A 27782-nucleotide genomic window follows, 5' to 3' on the forward strand; every position below is an offset into this window, starting at 1 on the left:
ACGCGTACGCGTGAGTAGAGGTTTTGGTCAGTGATGCGCACACGTCTCCCACGCGTACGCGTGACGCTCGACACGTGACTCACTTAAAGTGAAATCGCTGGGGGCAATTTCTGAGCTGCCCAGGCCCAAATCCAACTCATTTCTGAGAGTATTTCATGCAGAATTTAAGCTTGAGCAAAGGGGAAGCACTTAGTTAGTCATAATGAGCTTTTAGTTAGTTTTCTTGAGAGAGAAGCTCCCTCTTCTCTCTAGAATTAGGATTTTTAGGGTATTTGTATTTTAGATCTAGGTTTGATTATTTGTTTTCATCTTGTTTCCTCTACAATTTCTTGCTTCTACTCTTTCATTCTCATGGTTTGTAGTGTTAATTTCCCTTTTCATGTCTCTTTTATGTTGATGAATGCTTATGTTGGATTTGGATCTTCTTTGATGTAATTTATGTTTGATGTTCTTTTATTGTTGATTTGAGTTGAGAATTTACTTCCCTTGCAATTAGTAGTTGTTAGATTTTATTATTCTTGTACATTCACCAAAATTTCCTTTTATACCTTCCAAGTGTTTGATAAAATGTTTGGTTGGATGTTAGAGTAGATTTTGAGCATTCTTGGCTTGGAAAGAGAAATTAGGTGATCTTGAGTCATTAAGACCCAACTCATGTTGGTGATCTAGAGTTGTTAGCTAGTTTGATTTCCGTTGACTCTAATCTCTTACTAATTTAATTAGTGAGTTGATTAGGACGTTTGGATTGAGATTAGCTAGTCTTATTAGACTTTCTTCGAGTGTGAAGATAATACGTTACATTCTTCCATCGTCGGGGATGACGTAATAAGATAAATTCTTATTAATTATTGTTATTAGTGACTAGGATAGAAAGCCTATATTTTCAACCCTTGCCATGAATGTCTCTCTTTATTAATTGCTTTCTTTAATTTCTCTCTTTACTTTTCTTGTCATTTATTTTCTTGCCCTTTTTATCAAATCAAACCTCCCCCTTGTATTCCTTCATAGCCAATAATGATTCACTTCATTGCAATTCCTTGTGAGACGATCCGGAGTCTAAATACTTCAGTTAACTTTCATCGGGGTTTGTACTTGTGACAAAACCAATATTTTTGCATGTGAGGATTCTTTGTTGGTTTAGAACTATACTTGCAACGAGATTTCATTTGTGAAATTCTAAACCGTACAAGAAACCGAGCATCATGTTCCCCTCCCCTAACAAAGACACACACCATACCTCCCTCCCTTAACTCTAATTTCCTCTTCCCGCAACCGAAGAGAGAAGACACTCCACCATTGTTACCACAAGTGACACTGGTAGTAACCACCAGCGGTTGCCACCGTCGCGGGTCGAAGCTTCTGTCGGCGGTGTTGTTGTCTGAACTCTGAAGCCTTTGTCATTGTCGGCGTCGTCTGGTTGTCGGTAGAAGGGTTTGAAGATTCTGTCGTCGGCGTCGGCGGCTGGTCCGTTCGGAGTTTCTGTTTTGTCGCCGTGGACTTCAGGCCTCCTCTGCTCTCTACCACAGTGAGTTCTTAGATTATTGTTGTTAATTAATTTTTTTATTTTGCTAACTATATGATTTTCTTGCTGCAGTGAGTTAATCAGTTTCTTTTTCAGTTAATTTTTTTTGGATTTTGTTAATTATATGAATTAATCATTCTGTATTCTAGATTTTGGATTCTGAATTATATGAATTAATCATTCTGGATTTTGGATTCTGAGTTGGGATTGTGTTCTGAGTTGGGTTGTTCATTATGTGATTTTGAATTTTGTTTCGAAGTTAAGTTTAGATTGTTTTGGTTAGTTTTTTTGTTTCTAAATTCTTTGAATTTGGATTTTGAATTTTCTGAGTTTTTGTTGTTGAATACTTGATTGAGAGATTTTTGTTGAAATTTGCTGCGATTCTGAATTTTTTTGTTACTGAGGGATTGAATTTTTAAGTGTAAGTGTAAGTTTGTGATTCTTAACTTTTTGTTGCGGGGTTGCTTGGGATTTTTGGGGGTCGGTGTTGAACCACTGGAGTTTCGCTTGGGTGTGGCCAGACTCGGTGAGAGAATGTTTCAATTCTTGGATGGATTGTAGAGTAAAATAAGGGGGGAAAGGTTCTGTGGATGATGGTTTTTTTCTCGGTGTTGTGGTGTTTGTGGAAGCATCGAAACGAAATTATATTTAATGGTGGTAAGTGCAATTTGGTGGTGTTAAAAGAGGTACTGATATCAGTTATGCATTGGTTGAAGGAGTGGGAAGCTAGATCTGTGGGTATTGAGGGGGTTGAAATTAATAATTTTAACCCTTTATGAGTTCTGCTTGCTTATTTATTGCTTTTTTTTTTGTAGATTGTTAGTTTATACTTCTGGTTTGTTTTTCTTCCTGGTATGAAAGGGATATTGTTTGTATCGAAAAAATTATTGTAACGAGTACTTTTGCTGATTATTTTGTTATAATTTAGAAGTTAATTAAAAAAAATTTATTTTATAAATTTTAATGATAAAACATGAATAAGTTATTAAATTTGTATATTTGAAATTGTGTATTAAATTTTTAATAATTTTATTATATCTTTAATGAAATCGGTTTAACCACGATTAGATTCTGGTTGGACCAATTATCAGTTCAATGATTAGTTCGATTTTTGCAATCTTAAAAATATTATGATTCTAAAAACCAGACTAAACTGGTCGGTCGAACTAGGAACTGGAGATAGAAACAGTCTGGTCCCATGCCTAAAACTACATTTTGAAAATTGCCCAGAAACTGCTGAACCGGTCAGGAATCGGATGGTTGGACCGGACCGAAAACCGGTCGGTTCTTTCAATACCGCGCCATTTCACTAATTTAAAAAAAAAAAAAAAAAGAAACCCACCCTACGCGTGAGTCCCCCCTTCCCCTAACAAGTAACAACCCCCCTTCGTGAGTGTGTCACTCAGCCATAGCTTCTTCAAAGTTCACAAATCACAATTCACAACCCAAACCAAAACCCTAGCTTCTTCAACGGTTCCGCCGCCGCCGTCTGTGGTTGTCGGCGCCTCCGCGGCTTCCTCCTTCCCCCTATCCCAAACCCAGACCCTCCCGTGGCTTCTCTATTCGAGGCTTCCAGCTGTTCGCCGTTGTCTCTTCGTCGGGGTTTTTCACTTTTTTCTTTTTTGCTCTATTCTGATTTCTGAATGTTTGATTAATGATTTGATTTCTGAATGTGAAATCATTGATTTTGTGGTGTTGTTGAAATTATTGCTAAAAATAGATTTGTTATGCTACTGCATCTGTTTTTTAATATCTGATTCTGCTGTTTTTGAATTTTTGTTGATAGATTTATTGATTTCAGGGTTTAGGGTGATTATTTGTTGCTGTTCTATAAGGGAAAGTTACTTTTCTTTTTGGCTGGTGTAAAGTATTATTTTTATTTTAGTTTTCTACAACTATTCATTGTAAAAATGTTTGATTGTCATGTCTATAATTTACCATTATAGTCCTAATTCTACAAGAATTTAACCACTTTTATACCTAGGTGATATGTAAACAAAATGTATCGAGGCAAGAAAACAAAATGTCGTAATTACCTAACCTAAAAGATATTTGCTTGTTTGCTTAGACGAAATCTATTCATTATCGGCTAAAATTCTCTGCATATTATTTGTTCTTTTAACTAGAATTCATTTTGCTTATGTGTTGTTAACTTGTTATCCTTTTGGGGTTCTCTTTCACAGAACACAAGAACTTGTAGCTTTGTCTGGAGCCCACACTCTTGGAAGTAAAGGTTTTGGAAGCCCAACTTCTTTTGACAATGCATATTATAAGATTTTTTTGGAGAAGCCTTGAGCAAATATAGGTAAGCTCATAACTAAGTTAAAAGATTGTTCTCTCAGTCAATTCTTTGTTTAATGAAAATGATATGGAACTGAAGGAGTTGAAGGCATAACATGCCTTCAAGATTCAGTAACTAGCTTATTTTGATGATTTGTGCCTGTCAATGGATCTTAATGTTAGAAAAAAAATTTCAGTTTCTTTGGCATCATTTTTTTTGGCAACAAACTATAAATGACATGAACATCTGTGATTGATTTGATTGTATGCTCATTTTTTTGGATAGACCAAATATGTTCAATCTTTTTTTTTTTGTTACCTTTTGGTTTTATGAACAACTTTTCTTGTCATTCTCAAATGCTGGTTTTGTTCTCTCCGGTGGCATGTCAAGTGTGATTGGCCTTCCTTCAGATCACACACTTGTTGAGGATGACGAATGCTTAAGGTTCTTTATCCTTTCAAAACCTCTTATATTTGATTTCCCTTATTGTGAAAATGACCTACTGTATTATATGCTAAGCACCAAGATTTCTTTACAAAAACGTCGTAAATGCTTCAATATTAGGTTTAAATTATTATATGAATGGGTAAAAACAATTTAGGATTAGAAGCATAATGTTCAATTTTAATATTTAATTTTTTTTTTACTATTTAACTTGAGTTTGTATTTTGATAAAGATGATAAAGATCTTATGGTTTTGGTTGATGACATTTCATGTAGTGTTTTAAATTTAGAAGATATTTTAAGATTTATATTAGACTATAATTATATTTTAGAATGTTTATTTATTATTTTATTCTAAAACGGTTTTTCGGTCAAACTATAGTTGAACCAGTTGGACTAGTAAACTAGTGAACCAGTGCTTAGAGCGGTTGGATGACCAGTCTGGTTCTCAGAACCTTGGAAAATATAGAATTTGGAATTTAAACCAGTAGCGGTAAATGAAGTTAGGTGATATCTAGTTCTGATACTTTGAAATTTGATTATTATGGGATAAGCATTGCTTTGTTGGAAATCCCGTGAGTTTAATGAGTTTGTTTTAGGTAATTACTTTGAGATTTGTTTCTTGATGTCAAGACTTTGTTTTGATGCTCTTTATTTTCCGTCTACCTATGCTACTTTGTTTTGGGAAAGTACAACTATCAAAAAAAGAAGTTTTTAAGTTGGACGTGATTTATGGATTGCATTATCTGATTAAGAAACATGCTGGAGACCACCCCTTGGACTTGATTTATGGATTGTGTTATCTTTTGCTCTCGTGTTCATTTAAGCTAAGAAAATATTTTGTACTAGTGATTAATTTATATCTATTTTTGCATTATTATTTATTTTTAAGAATTGATACTTGATTGTTATTAATGTGTTTTTGCAGACAAGCATTTTAAATTCTAATTTTAATTTTATTTTTATAATTTTATATTTTTATTTAATTGTAACTGGGTTAGCCAATTCAACTTGTAAACCATCGGTGGAACCAGTGACCCAATGACCTGTCGTATGACCGGTTTGGTTACGATTCGGTTTTGATCACTATGTTTGAGACTTGAGAGTTGCTTCATAAAACTATGAAAATATGAGACTTTAGTTGATTTTGAATTTGTATGTATTTTTTAATTTGCAAAGAGAGCATGTTTTTATTATTGTGTGTTTATTTATAATTTAATATTACTGGTTTAACCTCTAGTCTGGTAACATGAATGGTTTGATGTTTGGTTTGGTTTTCAGAACCTTGCGTAACACACACACAGAGGTGTCAGCCAACCCCTGCCACATTCTGTTTCTGTTTCTGGTTCTTATTCTGCTTCCCTTCGGTGTGCTTCCCTTCGGTGTGCTTCCCTTCAGCCCTTCTGGCCTTGTTTAAAGGCCTGGTTTTCTACCTTTCACATGCCATTTTCTTGTGTTTATTACTTAATTTCTGAAGGTTGGTTCATGTTAAACTGATTCATGACACCCCCACACAATCTTTTATTTCTATTTTTTTCCTGATGTTTGTTTTGTCCTCAGTTCTTTGGATTTGCTTTTTTTTTTCCCCTGCAATTTACATAAACTTTTTCTGAAATTGTTGTCTGATTCTGTTGTTGCTTTTAGTATTATGTTACTATAATACTCTGATTGTGTTGTACTTGTTATTTTGTTTAAATGAGACTGATTGAGGTGTGAAGAGACTTTCATGCTTTAGGTGGCACTGCACAATTTAATTTTGTTTTTGTTTTCGTTTTTGTTTTTGTTTTTTTTTCTAACTAAAAGTGATAGATCAGTCTTAGTATGATGTAATTTTGCATCTTACTATCTTAGTGGGGTTCAAATTTTGAAAGCCTTCATCAGAAAGCTGAAAGTGTTAAAGAGAAGATCTTTTGGTTCGCACGGAGGCTGAAAGGAAATGGGTTTGTGCCCCTGAAACTTTTGAAGGAAATGGACAAATTTGTGCATGCTCGTTCCTTTCTCATCTAGTTTTGGACAATGCTTTTATTTTCATTCAATATCTTTTTTCAAGCATTTGAAAAAATCTTTGCTGAAGAGCTTGTAATTTTGTAGTTTCTTTTCCTTTGCATGGATCATGATTAATTACCAACATTTAATTCTAGTGAGTGTATTGCCCAATTGAATGTTAACATTTATAGTTAACAAACTAACACCTCAATGCAACAATTACTCCTATATTGCCAATTTTCTACTTGATATTGTTTGTGTTTACTTTTGGTTAGTATTATTCTTAGGCCATAATAGGAGGGTACATATGTTTTTTTGGGTTGAATGCTCACTCCTATCCATGTCTTGACAAAAGGATGCATTTGTGTTAGTCAGGCAATATCTAATGTATAATGACATCAAATTTTCGTGGACATAGATCAATGTTTTGTTTGTTATCATACAATGCAATGGAATTTGATTTATATGGTTGACCCAAAAAATGAATAAGGTTTACATGTTGCTATTTGAATCTACCCTGTTATGATTCATACATGGTTTTCTAATATTGCATATTAGTTGTGAACTTCTGATGTTAATTTTTTTTTTAAAAAAAAAGAAGGGTTCTAAAATTGTTTATCTTTAAATATAATTTTTAGCAGGGGTTGGGATCTTTCATTTCTCGATTTGATCATCACTATAAAACACACCTGGTCTTTCATATTAGTTGTGTGATGTTGATTTTGCTTGTTATAATCTTATCCTGTTCTCTTTTTTCAATAAAAAAGAAGGGTTCTAAATTTATCTTTAAAATAATTTTTAGCAGGGGTTGGGATCTTTCATTTCTCGATTTGATCATCAGTATAAGGAACACCTCATGGGAGGATTGAGAACTATGGTTAGGGGGTATAAAGATAGCAGGTTGGAGGTTGAATGTTTGATCTGGCTTTGCTCCCTTTCAGAGCTTGAGATTGTAAGGATTTTGTTCATCATCTTTAAGGATAATATCATTGTTCTCTTTTATTTTAGATTCTCGTTGTGTGTTTATTTTTGTTGAGTTATATTTTTCACCAGAAAATAGGTGTCAAAGTAGAGCTCTCGTGTTTAAATTAAAAATTTTAAATATTTTTAGTATTTGTCATTATCGGTAAATTCCTGTTGGCATATCTTATTTTGGTAGAACTCAATTGTGATTCGACAGAGTTTTATATTGGCTATCAAAAGTCTAACACAATCATCCTCCTTTTTTTTTTGGTAGAAATAATTATAAATTATTAAAAAATATGGAAGAAAGTAAATGTGACTAAGATGAGGTATTCTTAAGAGAAGGTAAAAAATGGACTTGTATCGAATTGGATAATAGTGAGTTGAAATGTTTTTCATAGAGAGCCTGCCATTTTGACTGGGTTTCGTATGCAAATCCAGTCCATGATATTTGATTGGTTTTGTCGTTGACTCATTGTGTCTGATAACTAGAATGTGCTCTGCCACTTCTGGTTCCAGGTTAAGATTTGTTATGGAAGTTCTTTATAATGATATTCAAAGTTTGGCATTTTTGCAGGATATGTTAATTAGCTTGAAGTTGCTGATCTTTCAGCGTGCAAAAACGATAGGCTATGTTGGCCTGGCTAAGAAATTCAACCTTAAGATTATTCGAGCCATTGGTATGACTTTGTTACTTAAGATCATGCTTTTCTGTATTCTTATATGTGTACTGTTCCTTGATTATGCGTGCAGTTTTCCTATGCTTCTATTGAGTTGATTTATATATCTTCTTTTTCTTGTTCCATCTTTTTATATAATACATACTGTTTACTTAAGTTGAGGCAGGATTCAAGTATTTTTATTATATTTTGCATTATTAATATGTTTTTCTTTTGGAAAACAAAAAAAGAAATATAGAAAGAGAAAAAAGCATATCTGTAGAGTAGGACTTTGTGTAGCCTCCTTTAAGGGTCTGGCTCAGATTTTTCTCAGTATGTCTGTGTGTAATAGGAATTGATTAAGTTAATCATTTAACATGACTTTTGCATGCATCTCTTGAAATAATTGAAGGACTATAACCTCTATCCCGACTTCTCGATATTTATAAGTTGAATAGCTTAATGGTGAGAATTAATAAATCATAAGTCTTCTTGATTTGCGTCAAGTTATTTAGAATAGCAACAAATTGGTTTTCGCGGTATTACTTGTAACTAAGTACAAGTCGTTAATAACAAGTTCCTGAATATCATTCCAGTTTTGGTAGTACTTAGGTAAATATGTGTACTAGCTACTCAAACTGTTTGGTTATACTAATTTTCTGACTATCATTGGTTCTCGATGCAGCTGTTGTTTTGATGGAGCATCTTAAGGAAGAGTTAAAAGATTTATTGCTTGTTGCAGATATGGATAAATCTGCGTCTTTTTTGGATGCTTGTAAACTATTGAAATGTTATAAGGAGGGTACTACAACTATTGAAGAGCTAATTACAGACATCGGTACTGATATACAAGAATATTTGAGGAGGTACGTTCCAAACATTTCTATTTCTGAGAACTTACCAAATATAGTGAAACTATGGTAATTTATCTGCCAAACAGATTGAAATGCGAATTTGTAGTTAACAAAGTTGATGTATGTTGATATTACATTGACATTTATGAAGTTTGGTGCTGAATGCTAGAGCTGTGTCTCCAGTGGATATAGAGGATGACTCTAAATGATGTACAATAAAGTCGTGTTCGTTTGTTGGACATATTTCGGACACGACACTCACCGACATTTGTCCGACATGCGTGTCTGCTATGTCCAACCTGCGTCTTAATAAAAAATAAAAATTTTTTCACCGGACACGCTTGGACACACCTAAATACCATCACGTATCAGCGTGTCCAGTCTTATTCTTAATACATTGAAATAAATTTAGATATATCATATATCATTATTTATTAAAAACAAAAAATATTTTAAATACTTGATATAATTAAAATAAGACTTTAAAAATAATTAAAAAAATAATTTATATTTTAATATCAATAAAATATCAAAATATCATTACGACTTATCTAAAAAATATTTTATATTTTATATGTATGCGTGTCCCGTGTCTTATAAGATTTTAAAATTTGTGTGTCAACATGTTCTGTTTCATATCGTATCGTGTCCCGTGTTCATATCTGTGTCCGTGCATCATAGGTTATCTTACTATAGGTTATCTTACTAGTTAGTAATGGATAAATAGAAAGTTATGCAGTTGTTCATTGAATCTTGATAGCTGTGAAAGATGCACACGACATTTGCCTACAAGCAAATTTAATAACCATTACTAACCAAGCACTAATTACTTGGATGTCTGACCTAATTATTACTTGTAGTATGTAGGATCACTTTAATATATATTCATTTTCTACGTAGACACTTGCCTTCCTCGATACCATATTTGATAAGTATCTGAGGATAGGAAAGGTTGAAAGCACCAATACAATGGTGAGTGGAGACATTGACAAGATAGAAAAATTGTTTTTAAGTTTTCTATTAGACAAAAGATTGGAGAAGTTTTTTTTTTCTAGGATAGATACATTTTGCCATCTATTTTCTCGTCCAAGCAAGTTGTCTTTCCCGATATCTCTATAGTTTTGTTCTAAGACGTTACCGAATGGGATCTTACTTCTGATGCTAGCGTTTGTTTCTTCATTTGGCCATTATACCTTGTGCATCTTATGCTTCCTATTGGGGTATGTAACGTAAACATTAGTATCTTGATTTGTTTGTACAGACCATCAACGTACAAAAGAGAGGAGGAGAAAGATGAAAGACAGTAGTGGAAGATTATGGTGTTCTTGATGACCTGAAACTTACAAGCTTACTTATGGCAGAAGTTGAGTTCGACTTTTCTCATTGGCGGATGCACACTTTTTTTTTTTTTTTTAGGTTTTCTACCCTTTTTTTTTCCCCTTCGAGGTCATATTCATAAATTAATTGTATTAATCTATTTTATAGCTGACATTGCTGGAGTAATCTAGCAGGAAAATTTTGAATATTATTCTTAGAAGAGGTAATATTGGTTATTGGGAGTTTTTGGCTTTGGGTTTCATATACTTACCTTATTAGGATTTTTCTTTTTATAAATTGATTTATTGATATATGCCTTTCTAAAAATGATTATTCTAAGTGTACATCAATATCAATTATCAAAATTGAGTACCAGTATAAAATATATGTTGAAATATAAAATACATATTAAAAATAAGTTAAACAATATATATATTTATATACAAATATATGATAATTAATGTTGGTAGTTGATTTTAGAGTGTAAATAATATTTTTGTTGTAAATATTTATCTTTTTTTATTTATTTATCACATCTCGTTTTGATATTAAATTATTAATATACATATCTTGTTGTCAATGCTAACAAAATAAAGCCGTGTTTGCAGTATGTTGAGTCAATCTATTAAGGTAAATTGATATAATTTGTTACTATTTGGATTTTATTAATTTAAATTTTATTTTTAAAACTAATCCAATTTTATTCAAAAGATTATAATTTGTATTGTATTGATTTATTTTTAAATTGATTATGATTCAAACTATTGATATTTGGATTGGATTGATTTGTATCTTATCAAAAAATATTCAGTTTAAAATTAAGGTAATCTAACAAAAATTGATGAATCCAACAAAAAAAATCGAAAATAATAAAAAGATTGTGTTCTTGTAATTTTTTCATCAGTTCAGTTTTTGGTTTTGGCTAAAAAATCTAAACTAAATCAAACCGAATTGGTATATGGTAAATCTAAATCAAACCAAATTGGTATATGATAAATCGCTATTTTACGGTTTATTTTGTATTGAATTGAGTGGATTTTATTAATTATTTTTACACTTATGCATATAATTCGCATGTTTTACATTTTCTTTCCTAATTCTGTGCTATGATTGATAACATGCTTCTTTGCTCTTAAATTTGCTAATTTTGATTCTCTCTTATTACCATTTGATGTCGTGATATGTTTGTTAAGTGTTTACAGTGTTTATAGGGCAGGAATGGCTTAGAGGATGGAAAGGAAGCATGCAAAAGTGGAAGGAACACAAGAAATTGTAGTTTTGAGAAGCTGGTAGCGACGCGTACGCGTGACTGGTGCGTGATGACATGTCATCTTGTGCATATTTTCTATGCTTTTTCATACAAGAAATTGATGATTAATGTCTAAATATTGAGTGTTTTAGTGCTTAAATAGTATATTTCTTTGATCTTTTGATTTTATAAACTTTGTAGGAAATAAGTGAAAAAAAAAAAAGAAAAAAGCACAAAATAAGCTTAAAAGAAGAAAAGAGGAATTCTGGAGCACACTTTGAAGTTTGGGCACGCTTCGGAACCTTAGGCCACGCTTTTAAAAGCGTGACCCATGATCAAAACAAGGATTTTTTGAAGACCCACGCGTACGTCACGCGTACGCGTGGATGTGATAAGTGCTCATTTGCAAAGAGAGCGCTACGTTATCTGAATGAGCGCCTTCGACAAGTTTCAAATTTGGGATTGAAGTTTTGACACTGACGCGCACGCGTACATGACGCGCACGCATCGAAGCTGCAATTCTGGAAAACCACGCGTACGCGTAGAGCACGCGTACGCGTCGATGGGACATTTCTGAAGAAGTGTGCGAACGCGTGAGTGAAGCGCAGCATGGAAGTGAAGTTTTTGAAGACCATGCGTACGCGTAGGGGACGCGTACGTGTGGGGAGCGCTCATATTTTGAGCGCTACGCTCTTTTGGAGAGCGCTGATATGGACGCGCACGCGTATAGCACGCGTACGCGTCACAAGGGCAAAAGTTGAAGGTCACGCGTATGCGTGCATGACGCGTACGCGTGGATAGGCCAAAAATGCAAAAGTGGAGCGCACGCGTAGGTGACGCGTACGCGTGGATGTGCCAAAACGCAAAAGGATGCGCAAGCGTGTGGGACGCGTACGCGTGGGTGTAAAAGAGCTCCGTTCTCCAAATGAATACTACGCTCTCCTGGGAGCAGAATTCTGCCTCAATTTATCTGATTTCAAGCCTATTGAAACTTCAAAGCAAGCAGAGGCCATTGACATCACTCAAAGGCACAAGAAACAGTTAGAATAGGAATTTCAATTGTTTGTAATTTGTTTTCAATTTCAATTTCATTTGTAATTTAGGATTGCCTATAAAAAGGCTTTAGTTCACAGTTTGAGGGACTCTCACGGACAGTAGGAGTAGTAGCAGTAGTAGTAATAGGAGTAGGAGTAGGAGTAGAATAGAAGGCTCTTGTAAACACTTTTATTTTTCTGCACTTTTACATTTCAGAATTGAATTCAATTTAGCTTATGCAATTTCAATTTCTGCAATTCTCTTCTGCAACTTTCTTTTCAGCAAATTTTATATTCTGTTTTTATTGAGCTTTATTTACTTTGCTGCAATTTATATTTTCTGCAAGTATTTTCTATAGCGATGATCAAATGAACCCCAAACTCATTAGGGGGAAGAGCTCTGTTATGATTCATATGAATTAACTAAAATTCTTCTTCCTCTCAATTCATCTGGATAGCTAAGAAATAACTTCTGTTTTGATTGAGATCCATTCACTCCAGAAAGGGGTTTGAATCTGTTGAATTTCCATGTGAGCTTCGGAAGGGGAATCATGGAAATTAGAACTGAAGTTCTGTTTCTCACAAATCTCTTGATCAACACCATTTGGGAGGAATTGAGATCTTGAGAATTTGTGTGGCCTATGGATGAGAGAACATGCTTAACCTCTTCTCATGACAATTAGATCAAGGAATTGGCAATATTGATTGTGATTAGAGAGATTGGATTGCCAAGGAATTAGGATCCAATCAATTTCAATCTGCCATAGATCTATTCATATGATTGAGAAGGAAGTTGAGATCCATTTGATTCATTGTGGATTATGATATCTCCACTCCCTTATGAGTCTTTCTTTCTGTTTTACTTTCCTTGCCATTTAAGTTTCTGCTGATTTACATTCTGCACTTTAAATTCACTGTAATTTATTTTCTGTTGATCCAATTTCATTCAATTCATCATTAATGTTAGCTTGACTAGACCAGTCATTTCACTAAAGTTGCTTGATCCATCAATCCTCGTGGGATCGACCTCACTCACGTGAGTTTTACTACTTGATGCGACCCGATATACTTGCCGGTTAATTTGTGCGGAATTGATTTTTCCTCGTCAAACTTTTGGCGCCGTTGCCGGGGATTGATTTAGATCAACAATGATTAAGTCGGTGATAAGTCTAGATTAAGCATTTTCTTTGTTTTTTGTCACTTAAGTTCTTTTAATTTTTGTTTTCTGCTGATACTAAGGTGTTTGTGTTTTTGCCTCACTAAGAAATTCTCATCTGAGACATGAATTTCAATTTTCTTTGGTGATTGTGTTTTGCAAAATTCAAATGGACTTTACCTCATCTTTTGATCAATTATATCATATGGAATATTGCCCACCACCACAAAATGATTCAAGTCATTATCCTAATGGTGGCTGGGAATATCACCAAGAGATGACAGATTATGAGCAATCCACCCAAGGGGATATGCTCCAGGGGCACAACATATTAATATTTTTGAAAATTTTTTTAAAGGAAAATACCAAAAGATAAAAAATTGGTGTAAGAAATAAAAACTCAAAGAACACGACAATTTAACCAAGAACATAAACACAAGACTTTAATCAAGAACAAAGATTAAACAAAGAAAAAAAAATATTTTTGAAAAGTCTTTTGATTTTTTTTTTCTAAAAATTAGAGAAGAAAATAAAAACAAAATACTCAAATAAAATAAAATAAAATAAATTACCTAGGAGCAAGACAATCCATCAGTTTGTCCAAACTCAATAATTTCCGACGACAACAACGCTAAAAATTTGGTAGCACAAATTCCCACACTTTTATACTGTTGTACCAGCACTGTTGTATAAAAATAAATGTGCCTCCAAAGTATGCTCAATTTCCTATACGAGTCTGCACCTAAGATCAATGTATTTAATTTTTTTCATATTTTATTCTTCTTGGAGTCACTGTACGTATTTGAGATGTTTTATGTATTTATTTTATTTATATATAAAAAAATTTAATCTTATTCCATTATTAATATTTGTCATGGACTCATGCATGGTAAACAGAGCGTGAGAGGAAGAAGGAAATATTGTTGAGACTTGAGAGTGCTCTCGCTCTTGAAATGAGAGTAAAATATTATACTAATTTGGTTAGCTACTAAACTGATACATGTCCTTATTTGATTTTGGTTAATTAACTTTGGTTATCTAGCGCTGCTTTGGTTACCCGGTACTACTGTTTGAGTTATCTTAAGTTGATAGTGAAAAATATTTAAACAATAATAATAATAATAATAATAATAATAATAATAATAATAATAATAATAATAATAATTATTATTATTATTATTATTATTATTATATATATATTAAAATTAGTTATTAAAATTAATTATTATTATAAAATATATTAAAATATAAATATATTTAAAAATAAATTAAAACATATATATTAATATACGAATATATTATTAATTAATTTTAATATATAAATAATATTTTTATATAAATAAATATATCAAATTATCTAATAATTTTTAACCATAAAAAAGGAGGATGTTTTCATAAAGACGCGTAAAACGTCTTTTTGTAAAAACACTTATGTGTCGCATTATTATTGGACGCATTAATGGACGAGTTATTTTTTAATTTCTTAACAAACTAAAATAAAGGGCAAAAAATAGAAATAAGCCAAGAAAAAAAATAATTTACATGAATAAGGCAAAACGAAAACTGCTTCATGAATCCACCAATGCACGTTTATATGTAGTTCGAACCAGCTTGGTTCGAATTCTATTTCTACATAATTCGAACCAGCTTGGTTCGAATTACACACAAACACATGCACACACTAATTCGAACCAGCTTGGTTCGAATTACACACAGTAATTCATGGTATAATTCGAATTATGCTGTTAAAAAATTAATAATTTATTAAAAAAATTTATTAAAAAATTTATTAAAAAAATTAATAATTTAAAAATTAAAAAATATATATTTTATTTCATACGTTAAAAAAAAGCTAACAAAATATTTAATTACGAGACTTCTTTAAAATATTAATGAGCTATCAATTCGAATTCCATACAATATTTTTCTGTCCATTTTTAATAGCTCATGAATATTTTTTAATAAATTTTTTTAAATTATACTACAAAAAATATTTTATCCTATGCAAAACAATTTAAAAAAAATGGCTTAAAAAATGTTAGGAGTACTATAAAAATTTGTAATGTTATAATAACTTAGGTAAATACATGTATGTAGTCAAATTTTAAATAAAATATTCTACATAGTCAATAATAATTTAGAAATGAAAGAAAATATTTTATTCCATACAAAATAATTAAAAAATATATTTTATTCTATACAAAATAATTTTAAAAATGGATTAAAAGATGTTATGAGTACTATAAAAATTTGTAATATTCTAGTGATTTAGGTAAATACATGATAAAAATATTTTTTCTTTAATTTCTAAATTATTAGTGATTATGTGGAGTATTTCTTTAATGTCCTAAGTCATTAGGACATTACAAATTTTATAGTACTTATAATATCTTTTAAGCCATTTTTTAAATTATTTTACATAGAATAAAATATTTTTTTTGGTATAATTTAAATAAATTTATTAAAAAATATTCATGAACTATCAAGAATGGGCAGAAGAGTATTGTATAGAATTCGAATTGCTCGCCATATAATTTGAATTAGAGTGATTCGAACTTCCCTATGCGTAATTCGAATATGTAATATCTCACCATATAATTTAAATAATTTTAGTAAAAAATTATCATGAATATTTTTTAATAAATTTATTTAAATTATACCACAAAAAAAATATTTTATTCTATGCAAAATAATTTAAAAAATGACTTAAAAGATGTTAGAAGTACTATAAAAATTTGTAATGTCCTAATGACTTAGGACATTAAAGAAATACTCCACATAGTCACTAATAATTTAGAAATTAAAGAAAAAATATTTTTATCATGTATTTACCTACATCACTAGAATATTACAAATTTTTATAGTACTCATAACATTTTTTAAGCCATTTTTTAAAATTATTTTGTATAGAATAAAATATATTTTTTAATTATTTTGTATGGAATAAAATATTTTCTTTCATTTCTAAATTATTATTGACTATGTAGAATATTTTATTTAAAATTTGAGTACATGCATGTATTTACCTAAGTTATTATAACATTACAAATTTTTATAGTACTCCTAACATTTTTTAAACCATTTTTTTTAAATTATTTTGCATAGGATAAAATATTTTTTGTAGTATAATTTAAAAAAATTTATTAAAAAATATTCATGAGCTATTAAAAATGGACAGAAAAGTATTGTATGAAATTCGAATTGATAGCTCATTAATATTTTAAAGAAGTCTCGTAATTAAATATTTTGTTAGCTTTTTTTTTTAACGTATGAAATAAAATATGTATTTTTTTAATTTTTAAATTATTAATTTTTTTAATAGATTTTTTAATAAATTTTTTTTAATAAATTATTAATTTTTTAACAGCATAATTCGAATTATACCATGAATTACTGTGTGTGTAATTCGAACCAAGCTGGTTCGAATTAGTGTGTGCGTGTGTTTGTGTGTAATTCGAACCAAGCTGGTTCGAATTATGTAAAAATGGAGTTCGAACCAAGCTGGTTCGAACTACATATAAACGTGTATTGGTGGATTCATGAAGCAGTTTTTGTTTTGGCTTATCCACGTAAATTATTTTCTCCCTTGGCTTATTTCTGTTTTTTGCCCTAAAATAAAACTAATTTTTTTTATAACAATAAACCCAATTGTTATCAGATTTAGTCGAACCGATTAATTTACATTACTCATTAAATTATGAGTTTTTTTTTTTTTGTTTTTTTAAAAAAAATCAGGGATATATTTATCTTTTTATCAAAAAATTTAAACATGAATCGATTTAAATTGTGTAAATCGATCCGATCAAATTCGATCTAGTAATTATAATGCGGATAATTAGGTTTATTATTGTTGCTATAATAAACTAATATATTCCTTTTAGAAAATACACTATTTAGCCATTTATTTATAACATGCAATGCCTAAATCAAGTGAGAGAAAACACGGTTTCTTGACTTTTTGTTCAACGGGACATCATTTTCAAGTTTCGATTAATTAATGAACGTGTACTTATATCTTGAATGAACCCGACTATTTTATTGAAAATTATTGGAGCCTCTCTACTAATTTTCGTTTGACTTTTCTACCTCAAATGCATCAATTTACGACTGTGACAGATAATATCGAATAGTGTTTTACTATGGTAGCTAAAAATATAGTCTAATTATTAAAATAAATTAAATAATTAATTTTAAATTTAAAAGTATAAAAATTAAAAATTTTAAATATTTTAAAATTATTATAAAAAATAATTTAAACAAAAAATTAAATACCAATCAAAAGACATTATAAAATTGCCATTATCGAATATGACCTTGCCCGTGCTTGTCCTATTTAACGCTTGTAATCATCTAAATTTATTTGCCCAACTGAAAATTAAAAAAAAAAATCACAGTACTCGTTTCTCTTTTCACTTTTTACAACCATGGCAAACTCAACGCACGAAAGAAGCATTTCTTTGGCTTTTCTTTTGCTGTCGATTGTATTGGCAGTGGCAGTACAAGCGCTGCAATCCTCCGGCCATGCCCCACCAGTCGGTTGCCTGGAAGAAGAGAGGCAAGCTCTTGTCATGCTGAAAGCAAGCTTCAAAGATCCGTCATCGCGGCTTATCTCTTGGGAAGAAAAGCATGACTGTTGCCAATGGAATGGTGTGAGTTGTGACAACGTTACAGGCCACGTTGTCAAGCTTGATCTCAGGAATCCATGCTTCCTATCAAGGGAGTATGGATATTTTCAACCAAATTGTTCTCTCAGCAAATACATGCTTGAATCTAAGCAACTGCATTCTTCTTTGTTTCAGTTCAAATATCTCACTTATTTGGACTTGAGCGGGAACAATTTTCATGCAAGTTCAATTCCCACGTTCGTCAATTCTTCTATGCAGCAGCTGCAATTTCTATTCCTTTCTTGCTCTCGTTTTAGCGGGAGGATCCCCTTCAGTCTTGGAAGCCTTACAAAACTGCTGTTTCTTGATCTAAGCTTTAATGCTTTGTATTCTGACGATGTGTTTTGGGTTTCTCATCTTTCTGCGCTTAGGTACCTTCACATGAGTGATGTGCATATGGGGAAGGCACACAATTTGTTGCAGGTACTTAATATGCTTCCTTCTTTGTTAGAACTTGACTTGACGAATTGCAGTCTAAATGAGTTGCAGATTCGCCATGAACTTGGTGGCGCCACAAACCTCTCTAGACTCCAATTCCTTAATCTCTCAAAGAATGGAATTGTTGAGGCTCCTTTTCTGGACACTTTTCAAAACTCAACTTCCATTACTGTGCTCGATCTTTCTTACAATCGGTTGAAGGAAGTTCCATTTTGGTTGGGTAAATTTCTTAACCTTGCTAATTTGAATCTAAGGAGTAATGTTCTTAGTGGTTCATTTCCCTCTGTTCTTCAGAATCTGACCTCTTTGAAATATCTTGACCTCTCTCAGAACAATATTGATTCTGTTCCATTGTGGCTAAGTGACTTAAAGGGTCTTCAACATCTAAATGTTTCATTGAATAATTTAAGTCATGTTGAGGGTTCTCTAGCTTCAATTTTGGGAAACTGTTGCCATCTTCAAACATTTGATTTGTCCGACAATGAGATTCAAGGAGATCTAGGCCATATGGAATCTGGTTGCATGAGGTATGATTTAGAGAAATTGGATTTGAGTAAAAATGAACTTCGTGGGCAACTACCGGCATGGTTAGGGCAACTTGAAAATCTGGTAGTCCTCTCACTTTATTCAAATTTATTCTATGGTTCCATTCCTTCTTCTATTGGAAAGTTATCAAACTTGAAACAACTAATCCTTTATGAAAACCAGTTGAATGGGACTATTCCAGATTCCATTGGTTTGCTTGAAAAACTCAGTTACTTGGATCTTACTTATAATCAATTGGTTGGTGTGCTACCTAATAGCATAACAAAACTTGCAAATTTGAAGTATTTGTATCTTTCATATAACAAATTGCATGGCTCTCTTCCAAATTCTGTTGGACAACTTGTCAGTCTAGGTACCTTGCTTCTTGCCACTAATAATTTTAGTGGTGTGATTCCTAGAAGTCTTGGGCAACTTGTAAACCTAGAAATCCTGGATCTTTCAGAAAACTCCATACAAGGTACAATTCCTCCAAGTCTTGGTCAACTTTCAAAATTGAGGTTCCTATATCTTTATAAAAATAATTTGCATGGCAACATTCCCCAAAGCTTGAGCCAACTTCTAAGGTTGCAAGAGTTAGATATGTCTTCTAATCATTTAGGGGGCTTGATTTTTGAACTAAGATGGTCTAATCAGCTGCAATTATTCAACCTCTTTGGTAATGCTTTCATCGGTTCAGTTCCCCATGATATTGCTGATAGATTGCCAAATGTTAGGAGTTTCCTTCTCGGAAACAATCTTCTAAATGGATCAATTCCGAATTCATTGTGCAAAATAGACTCTTTGTACATTCTTGATCTTTCAAGCAACAATTTTTCTGGGGAAATACCTGATTGTTGGAGAGCTACACAGGAAGTAAGTGATATTGATCTTTCATCAAATAGATTATCTGGCATTATTCCAAGTTCCATTGGTAATCTTCCCTCTTTAGAATGGTTGCATTTGAATAATAATAGTTTTCATGGAGACTTTCCACCATTTTTGAGAAAGCTAAAGCAACTCAGACTTTTGGATCTTGGAGAGAATAATTTGTCAGGGATTTTACCTTCATGGATTGGGGACTTTTTTTCCTCGATGTATTTGCTTAGGCTACCACAAAACAAGTTCTATGGAAACATTCCAACAAAGATATGCCAACTTCTTGAACTTCGAATCCTGGTTCTTTCTAACAACAAGATGAGCGGCCCAATCCCTCATTGTATCATGAATCTTGCAGGAATGATTTTGAAAAAGAAATCAAATGAAACAAATGCAGATTCTCAAGATCAACTGCAGAATGAACAAGAAGTCATGTTGAGCTTGAAAGGAGCAGAACTTGTTTATAGCACAAATCTAAGACTAGTAGCCGACTTTGACTTATCCAATAATAATTTGAGTGGATCTATTCCTGAAGGAATAACTATGCTCACAGCATTGCAAAGCTTAAATCTATCATACAATAAGTTCTCAGGCAAAATCCCTTCACAAATAGGAGATATGAAGTTGCTAGAATCTTTTGATGTTTCCCACAACTTGCTTTCAGGCATGATTCCAAACAATATGAGTAGTTTAACTTTTCTAAATCACTTAAATTTGTCCTACAACAACCTTTCAGGACCAATCCCAAAAGGAAACCAGTTTCAAACCCTTGATGATCCATTTTTGTACATTGGTAACCCTTCTCTTTGTGGGCCTCCACTACAAAATCAATGTAATGCACCTGTTGATGATTCCCAGGAAGATGATGATGAAGATGAAGATGGCAAAGACAAAGAAGACCAGAAAGAAAAATGGTTGTTCTACTTTGTTGTGGCTTTGGGCTTTATTACTGGGTTTTGGGGATTCATTGGTGTTTTTTTGTTGAAAAAAGGTTGGAGGCATGCTTACTTTCAATGCATTGATGATGCAATGCACAAGATTGTTACAATTGCAAGAAGTAAACAAGATTGAACAAAATTTGAAAGTGAAGAATCAAGAATGTTGACACTACTCTTGTTGTTCATCAGTGGCTAAGAAAGGTCGTTGGACATGTATATTTTGTCGACACAAACTTTTTTATTATTTTCTATCTTGTCCACTCTATTTTTTTCTTTTTCTTTCAATTTCTTTCTTGTTTCCCTTATGCTCTTTATCTTAAAAACTGAAAAGATGGGTTTATATATCATTATTCATACATATACATGTTAATGTAAAAAAATGTTAGCCAATAAGTTAGAGCTCAAATGTAATCTCTCTATATTTACCTAAGAGTGATTTGTCTGGATACACGAAGAAATGTGAAGTTTGATTTTAAAATGAATGTATATAAAATATGAGTTCAATTAGGTGTTCTTTAAAAATAGTTCTTTATTCAACTTTTTATTGCAATAACTTAAAAATAATTAAAATAAACACATTCAAATAGATTTAGTGTATTTTTAAAATTAAATGGACATTTAAAATATAAACTAAATAAAATTAAAATTTAAAATTTAAAATTTCTATTTCAATTTTAGTATTTTTAATTACTAATAGATTATAATTTATATCCAAAAATAAAACAATAAAATTAATAAAGACATTAAAAAATAATAAATACTAATGTTCAAATAAGTAATAAAAATTTCAACTAATACTAAGATAAAATATGTTAGATATATTTTTATTGAATAAGATCTAAAAAATTTAACTTAACTATGCATTTTAATAATTTTAAAAACGTTAATGTTCAAATAAGTAATTTTAAATTTATGATTTTAGATGTGTTTCAAAAATATTTTATATATAACTCAATAATTTTAGATGTGTCATAATTAAAAAAGAAACAATTTTTACGAACATTTATTTTAATAATTTTAAAAACATTAATGTTCAAATAAGTAATGAAAAAATCTAACTAATAATAAAAAATAAAAAAATATTAAATAAATTTTTATCGAATAAGATATAAAAAAATTAATTTAATTTTTAACGTTTAAATTTAAATTTTAAATTTATGATTTTGGATATAATTAAAAAATATTTTGTATATAACTCAATAATTTTATATATATGTGTTATAATTGGAAAAAAAAAACAATTCGTACGAACATACATTTTAATAATTTTAAATGCGTTAATGTTCAAATAAGTAATGAAAAAATTTAACTAATAATAAAAAATAAAAAATATTGCATAAATTTTTATTGAATAAGATAATAAAAAATAATTTTATTTTTAACGTTTAAATTTAAATTTTAGATTTATGTTTTTGGATGTGTTTCAAAAATATTTTATGTATAATTTAATAATTTTAGATGTGTTATAATTGAACAAAAAAATAATTTTTATGAATATACATTTTAATAATTTTAAAAGTGTTAATGTTTAAATAAATAATGAAAAAATTCAACTAATAATAAAAAAATAAGATTGTTAAAAATTATAGACATTGTGGTTTTAATCTTAAACCATCAACATCAAAATCATTAACACCAACAGGCACTTGTATAAATAAAATCTTCACAATATATGTGGAGACAATTATGGGAACAAAAGTGAATTTTCATTTTCGCAACATTTTTTTTTTCTTTTTCATAATCATTAATTTTTTTTATTGTGAATCATTCATAACCAAATTTGCAAACTAAATAATTAGAGGATTAAGCGATTAAGTCATTTGCATATACTTTTATTTTCGTACTTTAAAATGTGAAATATTAAAAATGAGAAAAATATAACTAACAAATAATCAATCAATCGGACGATATTAGATAGATATTACGAAATCTTTTTGAATTTAAAACAAAAAGAATTGAGGTTTTGATCCTCAATAATTTTTTTTTAATTTTTAAATATTATTTTCATTAAATAGATTGATTCTTATATCATTTTGAAGAGGAACTAATTTATTTTAAAGTGTCTCCTTTAAAGATCTAATTAATGGGCATGCTTTGAAAATGTGAATGTAACTAAAAACTAGCCACACTTTAAAAGTATGTCTTATTTTTCTACAGCCACACTTTGATAAGTGTGACATATAAATTGTGGCCAAAATTTTAGTCAATTGCCACTCTTATAAAAATGCGGTCGTTGACTATTTTAGGCCACGTTTTTAAAGCATGGTAGGAAAAAAATGTTGCAACAGAACTAATTATTTCTTGTAGTGAATAAGGTTCCTGATAGTATTTAGTGAATATTTTCTAATGCTCAAGGAAAAACAAAAATGTTATATATACATTAAAAATTATTCACTAAATCAATCATAATGTATTTGTATAAACATATATATTATTTTATTCATTTTTAATATATATTTTTTATTTTAATATATATTATGATATTAATGACTAATTAAATAATTAATTTTTAGTGTACACTTAATACGGCTGATATAAAAATATTTACTCCTTAATCATGGTGGAAAAAAATTCATACTTTGCGTTATTTTACAATGTAATAGATTTTTGAATAAATACCTAAACTGATTTTCAAACAAATTTAGGAATTGATGTTTTGATCCTCAATAATTTTTTTTCTTTAAAAATTTTTAAATATTATTTTCATTAGATAAATTAGTTCTTATATCATTTTAAAGAGTACTAATTTATTTTAGAGTGTCTTTTTTAAAAATCTAATTGTGTTATAATAAAATTTGTTATGGATTTATTTTTCTAACATATATATTGTAAAATTGATTGAAAGTAACTAACAAGCTTAAAAATAAAAAATTAATAGATATCAAACATTTGATTTAAATTTTTTTGGATTAATTTGGGTCCAATTTATTTATTATTTTTTATTTCTTCTTCTAACACATAAATATTAAAAAATTCTCCTTTCTTTGTTATCATACGTAAGAATTTGTCTTCCTCGTGGAAAAACCTTGCATCTATCTTGTACTTATACGTTCGATACGCGTTGCATTTCCACTCCAACTAAATTATTATTTAATAATTTTTAATTATTATTTTTTTATCTAATACATCTTATTTCACGTTATAAATAGGAGTGATGCTAATTAACTTCAAGCTCATCAAGGAAATGGAAGAAAAGATGTCATGCATAACCAAGCACCACCTGTTAGTATTGACTTTTGCACTTGTGCTACTCTTCCATACTCCAGAAGCTCAAAATACGCCTGTCCCAGTCTGCCAGCTTCCTGAAAAAAACATATCGCTGCAAGGGTACCCTCCGCCATGCATACGGCGGCCACCACCAGTACTTGGCAGTTCTTCCCCGTCTATCGATCATGAACAGGACACCAAATATAAGAACACAACTCGTAACTGATAAACCAACCCTCCTCAGTCATCATACAACAAATATTTCTTGAATTTTATTTGTAAGGATATTGCTATTGTCTTAAATTAGATATGATATTACTATTAGCTAGGATCTATTTGGGCGATTATGAAATTTTAAGAACAAGAATAAAAGTCACCATTATTTATGCGTGATGATTTGGCCGTCTCATTGTCTAAAATGAACTAATGATGGAGAGGCTGGGTATGATAGCCCTGTATTAGTTCTAATTTTAAAAAGAATAGGTGACTTAGCTTATGGAGTACTCGTAATTATTACTCGATCGATCAACCCAAAGGCATCGGCATATAACGCAACTGTTTTCAATTCTTCATATATACAAGAAATGTATCTTGTATTGTAATTTATTTCCAACTTAAACTTAAAATATAATGCAGTTAATACAGTCTGATCTGTTGCAGTTTTAATGTAAGAGAGTGTTAGAAGTCAATAATTTTTGTAATTTGTAACTATTAAATAGTCATCAATAATAATTTTAATGGTATAAAATTTTATTTAATAATATAAAATTATTCAATTTTTTTTATTAATTATATGTTGGTCAAAATTTAAAATTTAATAAAATTACTGGCTATTAGACTTTTAGTTAATGTAATTAGTAATTACATTTTGCGACCCAATTTGAAACATCCTTCTCAAAAGTAGTGTACCTAAAAATTTTTTTGAAGGATCTCAATTTTGTTCTTCTATGTCTTGACTTTTGCGCTTTAAAATTTGCAAGCCAATTACGTTAACCACGCTGGTCAAAGCATATGTTCCAACTACCCGTGATAATCAACAGTGTAAGGATTGGACATAAAATCCTATCTACTTCCATCATAAGGACAATTATCCCATGTAACATGTTTCCCTGCTGTGAAGTGGAACATGATGTATTTTGTCCTCTAGTGAATATGGAAAAGTCTAAAGTCTAAACCATTGTTTTCAAAATTCAACTGGTAATTTTCTCGGACAGAGCAATAGGTTATTAGATTACTGATTCAACCATTGAGTTATGGTAAAATATAAGGTACAGATCAAAGTTTAAAGATATGCTACGTGGCAAAATATAAACTATACATTCTAAAGTCACACTTTTCACTTAAAACCGTAACTCTTCACAAAGAAAAGCGTCACCTAATGAAAAAAAAAGTAAATTAGAAGATTTAAGAGAAGAAATAATTAAATTATCAAAATTAATAGATAAAAAATTAATGATTTTAACCAATGTTAATTGTAATGACACCGAATTCTTAAAATCAATACAAAACGATTGTTTTCAAAATTTTTATTTTACTATAAGTTTTATTGAAGGACTTCAAAAACCTGAAAAGACTTATTTTTCACACGGAACTTCTAAAAAATACTACCATGGAAATGATTCCCCACATCTTTATCATACTTTTAACCCACAATTAAATTCTATAGTAGATATGCTTGAAGAAATATTAATATCCATAAAATTTCAAAGAAATAAGGAAAAAGAGAATCCAAAGAAGAAAAATTCCAAAATATAATCAACATAACAGACTTAAAAGTAAAACCACCATTGAAATTATGAATATTGAAGAAAAATTAGAAGAAGTTACAATACTTTTTAAACAATTAAAAATGGCTCAAGAAAATAATATTATGGAACATGGTTTTTAAATAGAAGAAGAATTAGTAAATTCTGAAAATATAGAAAATGAAGAACACATTCTAGATTATTCAAGTGACGAAGAACCAGCAATTCCAATACAAGTAAAAAATGAAGCTGGAATATCTAAGGATAATCAATCTCAATTTAAATGGGAAACAGGTTTTGATAATTATGCTTTTAAAAAAGGGTTTACAAATAAAGATTCAAAATATACAAAAATATCATCAAAATATGTTCCTAAAATCCAGGAAATGGAAGGAGAAAGAATGCTCGATTTAGACTGTAAAAAGAACGAAAAAGAAATTTTCGAAAATTGGTTGAATTCCTTTTTATTAGAAGCCTTTACTAATCCAAAACTTAGTGAATTGTCTGGAAGAGATATTTGGAATTACATAGGGTTTCATACTAAAGGAACTATAAGAGATTATATGACATCAATAGAAAACCAAATAATAGAAGAATTAGCAACAAAAACTACAGCTTATGATAAGATATTATATATAATGATGATTCTATATAAAGAATTTTTTGAAAAAAATATTATAGATCATAGACAAGAAGTTTATAATAAAGAATATCAAGAAGCAAAAAACCATTTAGCTAATATTCAGATATATGATCTATGTAATGTGGAGTCTTATATATGTGAATATAGAATACATTATTACAAATTAAAAGAAGAAGATAAAAATCATTATCTGAGTATGTATATAACAAAACTTCCATATCCTGCTAATAAATTTATAATGGAAAGATTTATAAGAGAAATAAATAGAGGAACAATTGAAAATAACTTTGGTGGAGCAACCTCTGCAATAAGAGAGGAAATAAAAGAACGTTGTATGCAAGAAGCAACTCAAAAAAGATTTACAAATATAATTAGAATTTGCTGTCAAGATAATGAAGAGATACCTCAAAAATATGGTCTTAATAAAAAATTTCAAAGAAAAAGAAAATATCAATTTAGAAAAAAAAAATACTATCCAAACTGGAGAAAAAAGAGATATTTTAGAAAGGAAAATAATAATAGAAACAAAAGACAAAGAAATAACTATTGCCCGAATAAAAAAGAAAATTGTAAATATTGGTATTGCCAAGAAGAAGGACACTATGCAAATGAATGTCCGAAAAAGAAGGATAAAAAGGATCTTACTAAGCAAATAGAAATTGCTAAGTCTTGTTTCATGGAACCTTTAGAGGAATCTGATGATAACTTAGACTATATTTTTGAATATGTCTCGGAAACAGACTCAGAGACTGAGTAATAATGCTACATTTATTACTATAAAAATAACAGAAAAGTTTATAAATACTTTCATAGATTCTGGAGCAACACAATGCTTTGCTAGTTCAAATATAAAACTTGATTGGAAAAAATTAAAGAAACCATTAAGAGTTAGAATAGCTGACAAATCAATACATAAAATTGACCAAAAAGCAGAGACGGTTGAAATTTTTATTCAAAATTATAGGTTCATTGTTCCATCTATATATATGTTAGATTCTAGAATGGATTTTATCATAGGAAATAATTTTTTAAAGCTATATCATCCATTCATTCAAGAATTAACATATATAGTTTTAAAAGCTCCACACGATTCTTCAATAAATCAAAAATCAAAACGTATAAAAATACCGACTACTACTATAGATAAGATCTTAAAATTTAAAATATTTTCTATATTAGAGACATGTTATTTAAATTTATACTTTCAGATAAATATCCCAAAAAATAATCTTGAAATAAAGATAGAAGAACTTTTGGATGAAATTTGTGCTGAAAATCCTT

The 27782-nt window shown here is 30.1% G+C and overlaps 2 protein-coding genes across 14 annotated transcripts; both read left to right on the forward strand.

Moving 5' to 3' along the window:
- Window positions 1-2867: 2867 nt before the first annotated feature.
- LOC107618644 (uncharacterized) lies at window positions 2868-10353 on the forward strand. Of its 13 annotated transcripts, none has more exons than XM_016320758.3 (8): window positions 2882-3124; window positions 3706-3827; window positions 4194-4247; window positions 5529-5724; window positions 7039-7185; window positions 7774-7876; window positions 8541-8721; window positions 9971-10353. In XM_016320758.3, exons 5-8 carry the CDS (start codon window positions 7090-7092, stop codon window positions 10014-10016), a joined length of 426 nt encoding a protein of 141 aa, XP_016176244.1. In that variant the 5' UTR covers window positions 2882-3124; window positions 3706-3827; window positions 4194-4247; window positions 5529-5724; window positions 7039-7089; the 3' UTR covers window positions 10017-10353. The 13 variants fall into 13 exon arrangements, with proteins under 13 accessions (XP_020966111.1, XP_016176244.1, XP_088356615.1 ...); XM_088500489.1 differs by having other exon boundaries at window positions 8598-8721; XM_021110452.2 differs by lacking the exon at window positions 4194-4247 and having other exon boundaries at window positions 2868-3124; window positions 7036-7185.
- Window positions 10354-17833: 7480 nt separating this feature from the next.
- Window positions 17834-21262, forward strand: LOC107619795 (uncharacterized). The gene has a single exon (XM_016322078.3). It carries the CDS (start codon window positions 17890-17892, stop codon window positions 21037-21039), a length of 3150 nt encoding a protein of 1049 aa, XP_016177564.1. The 5' UTR covers window positions 17834-17889; the 3' UTR covers window positions 21040-21262.
- The last annotated feature ends 6520 nt before the right edge of the window (window positions 21263-27782 follow it).

This window comes from Arachis ipaensis, chromosome B9 (assembly GCF_059453495.1).
Source record: "Arachis ipaensis isolate K30076 ecotype BB chromosome B9, ASM5945349v1, whole genome shotgun sequence".
In the NCBI taxonomy this organism is placed as follows: Eukaryota; Viridiplantae; Streptophyta; class Magnoliopsida; order Fabales; family Fabaceae; genus Arachis; species Arachis ipaensis.

Bases quoted from the DNA above. Each gene is read 5' to 3' on its own strand.
- LOC107618644 (XM_021110452.2), top strand. From the start codon at position 7,090: ATGGGAGGATTGAGAACTATGGTTAGGGGGTATAAAGATAGCAGGTTG. The intron at 7,877-8,540 runs GTATGACTTTGT...TTCTCGATGCAG, and splicing joins TAAGATTATTCGAGCCATTG to CTGTTGTTTTGATGGAGCAT. The intron at 8,722-9,970 runs GTACGTTCCAAA...TTGTTTGTACAG, and splicing joins ATACAAGAATATTTGAGGAG to ACCATCAACGTACAAAAGAG.
- LOC107619795 (XM_016322078.3), top strand. From the start codon at position 17,890: ATGGCAAACTCAACGCACGAAAGAAGCATTTCTTTGGCTTTTCTTTTG.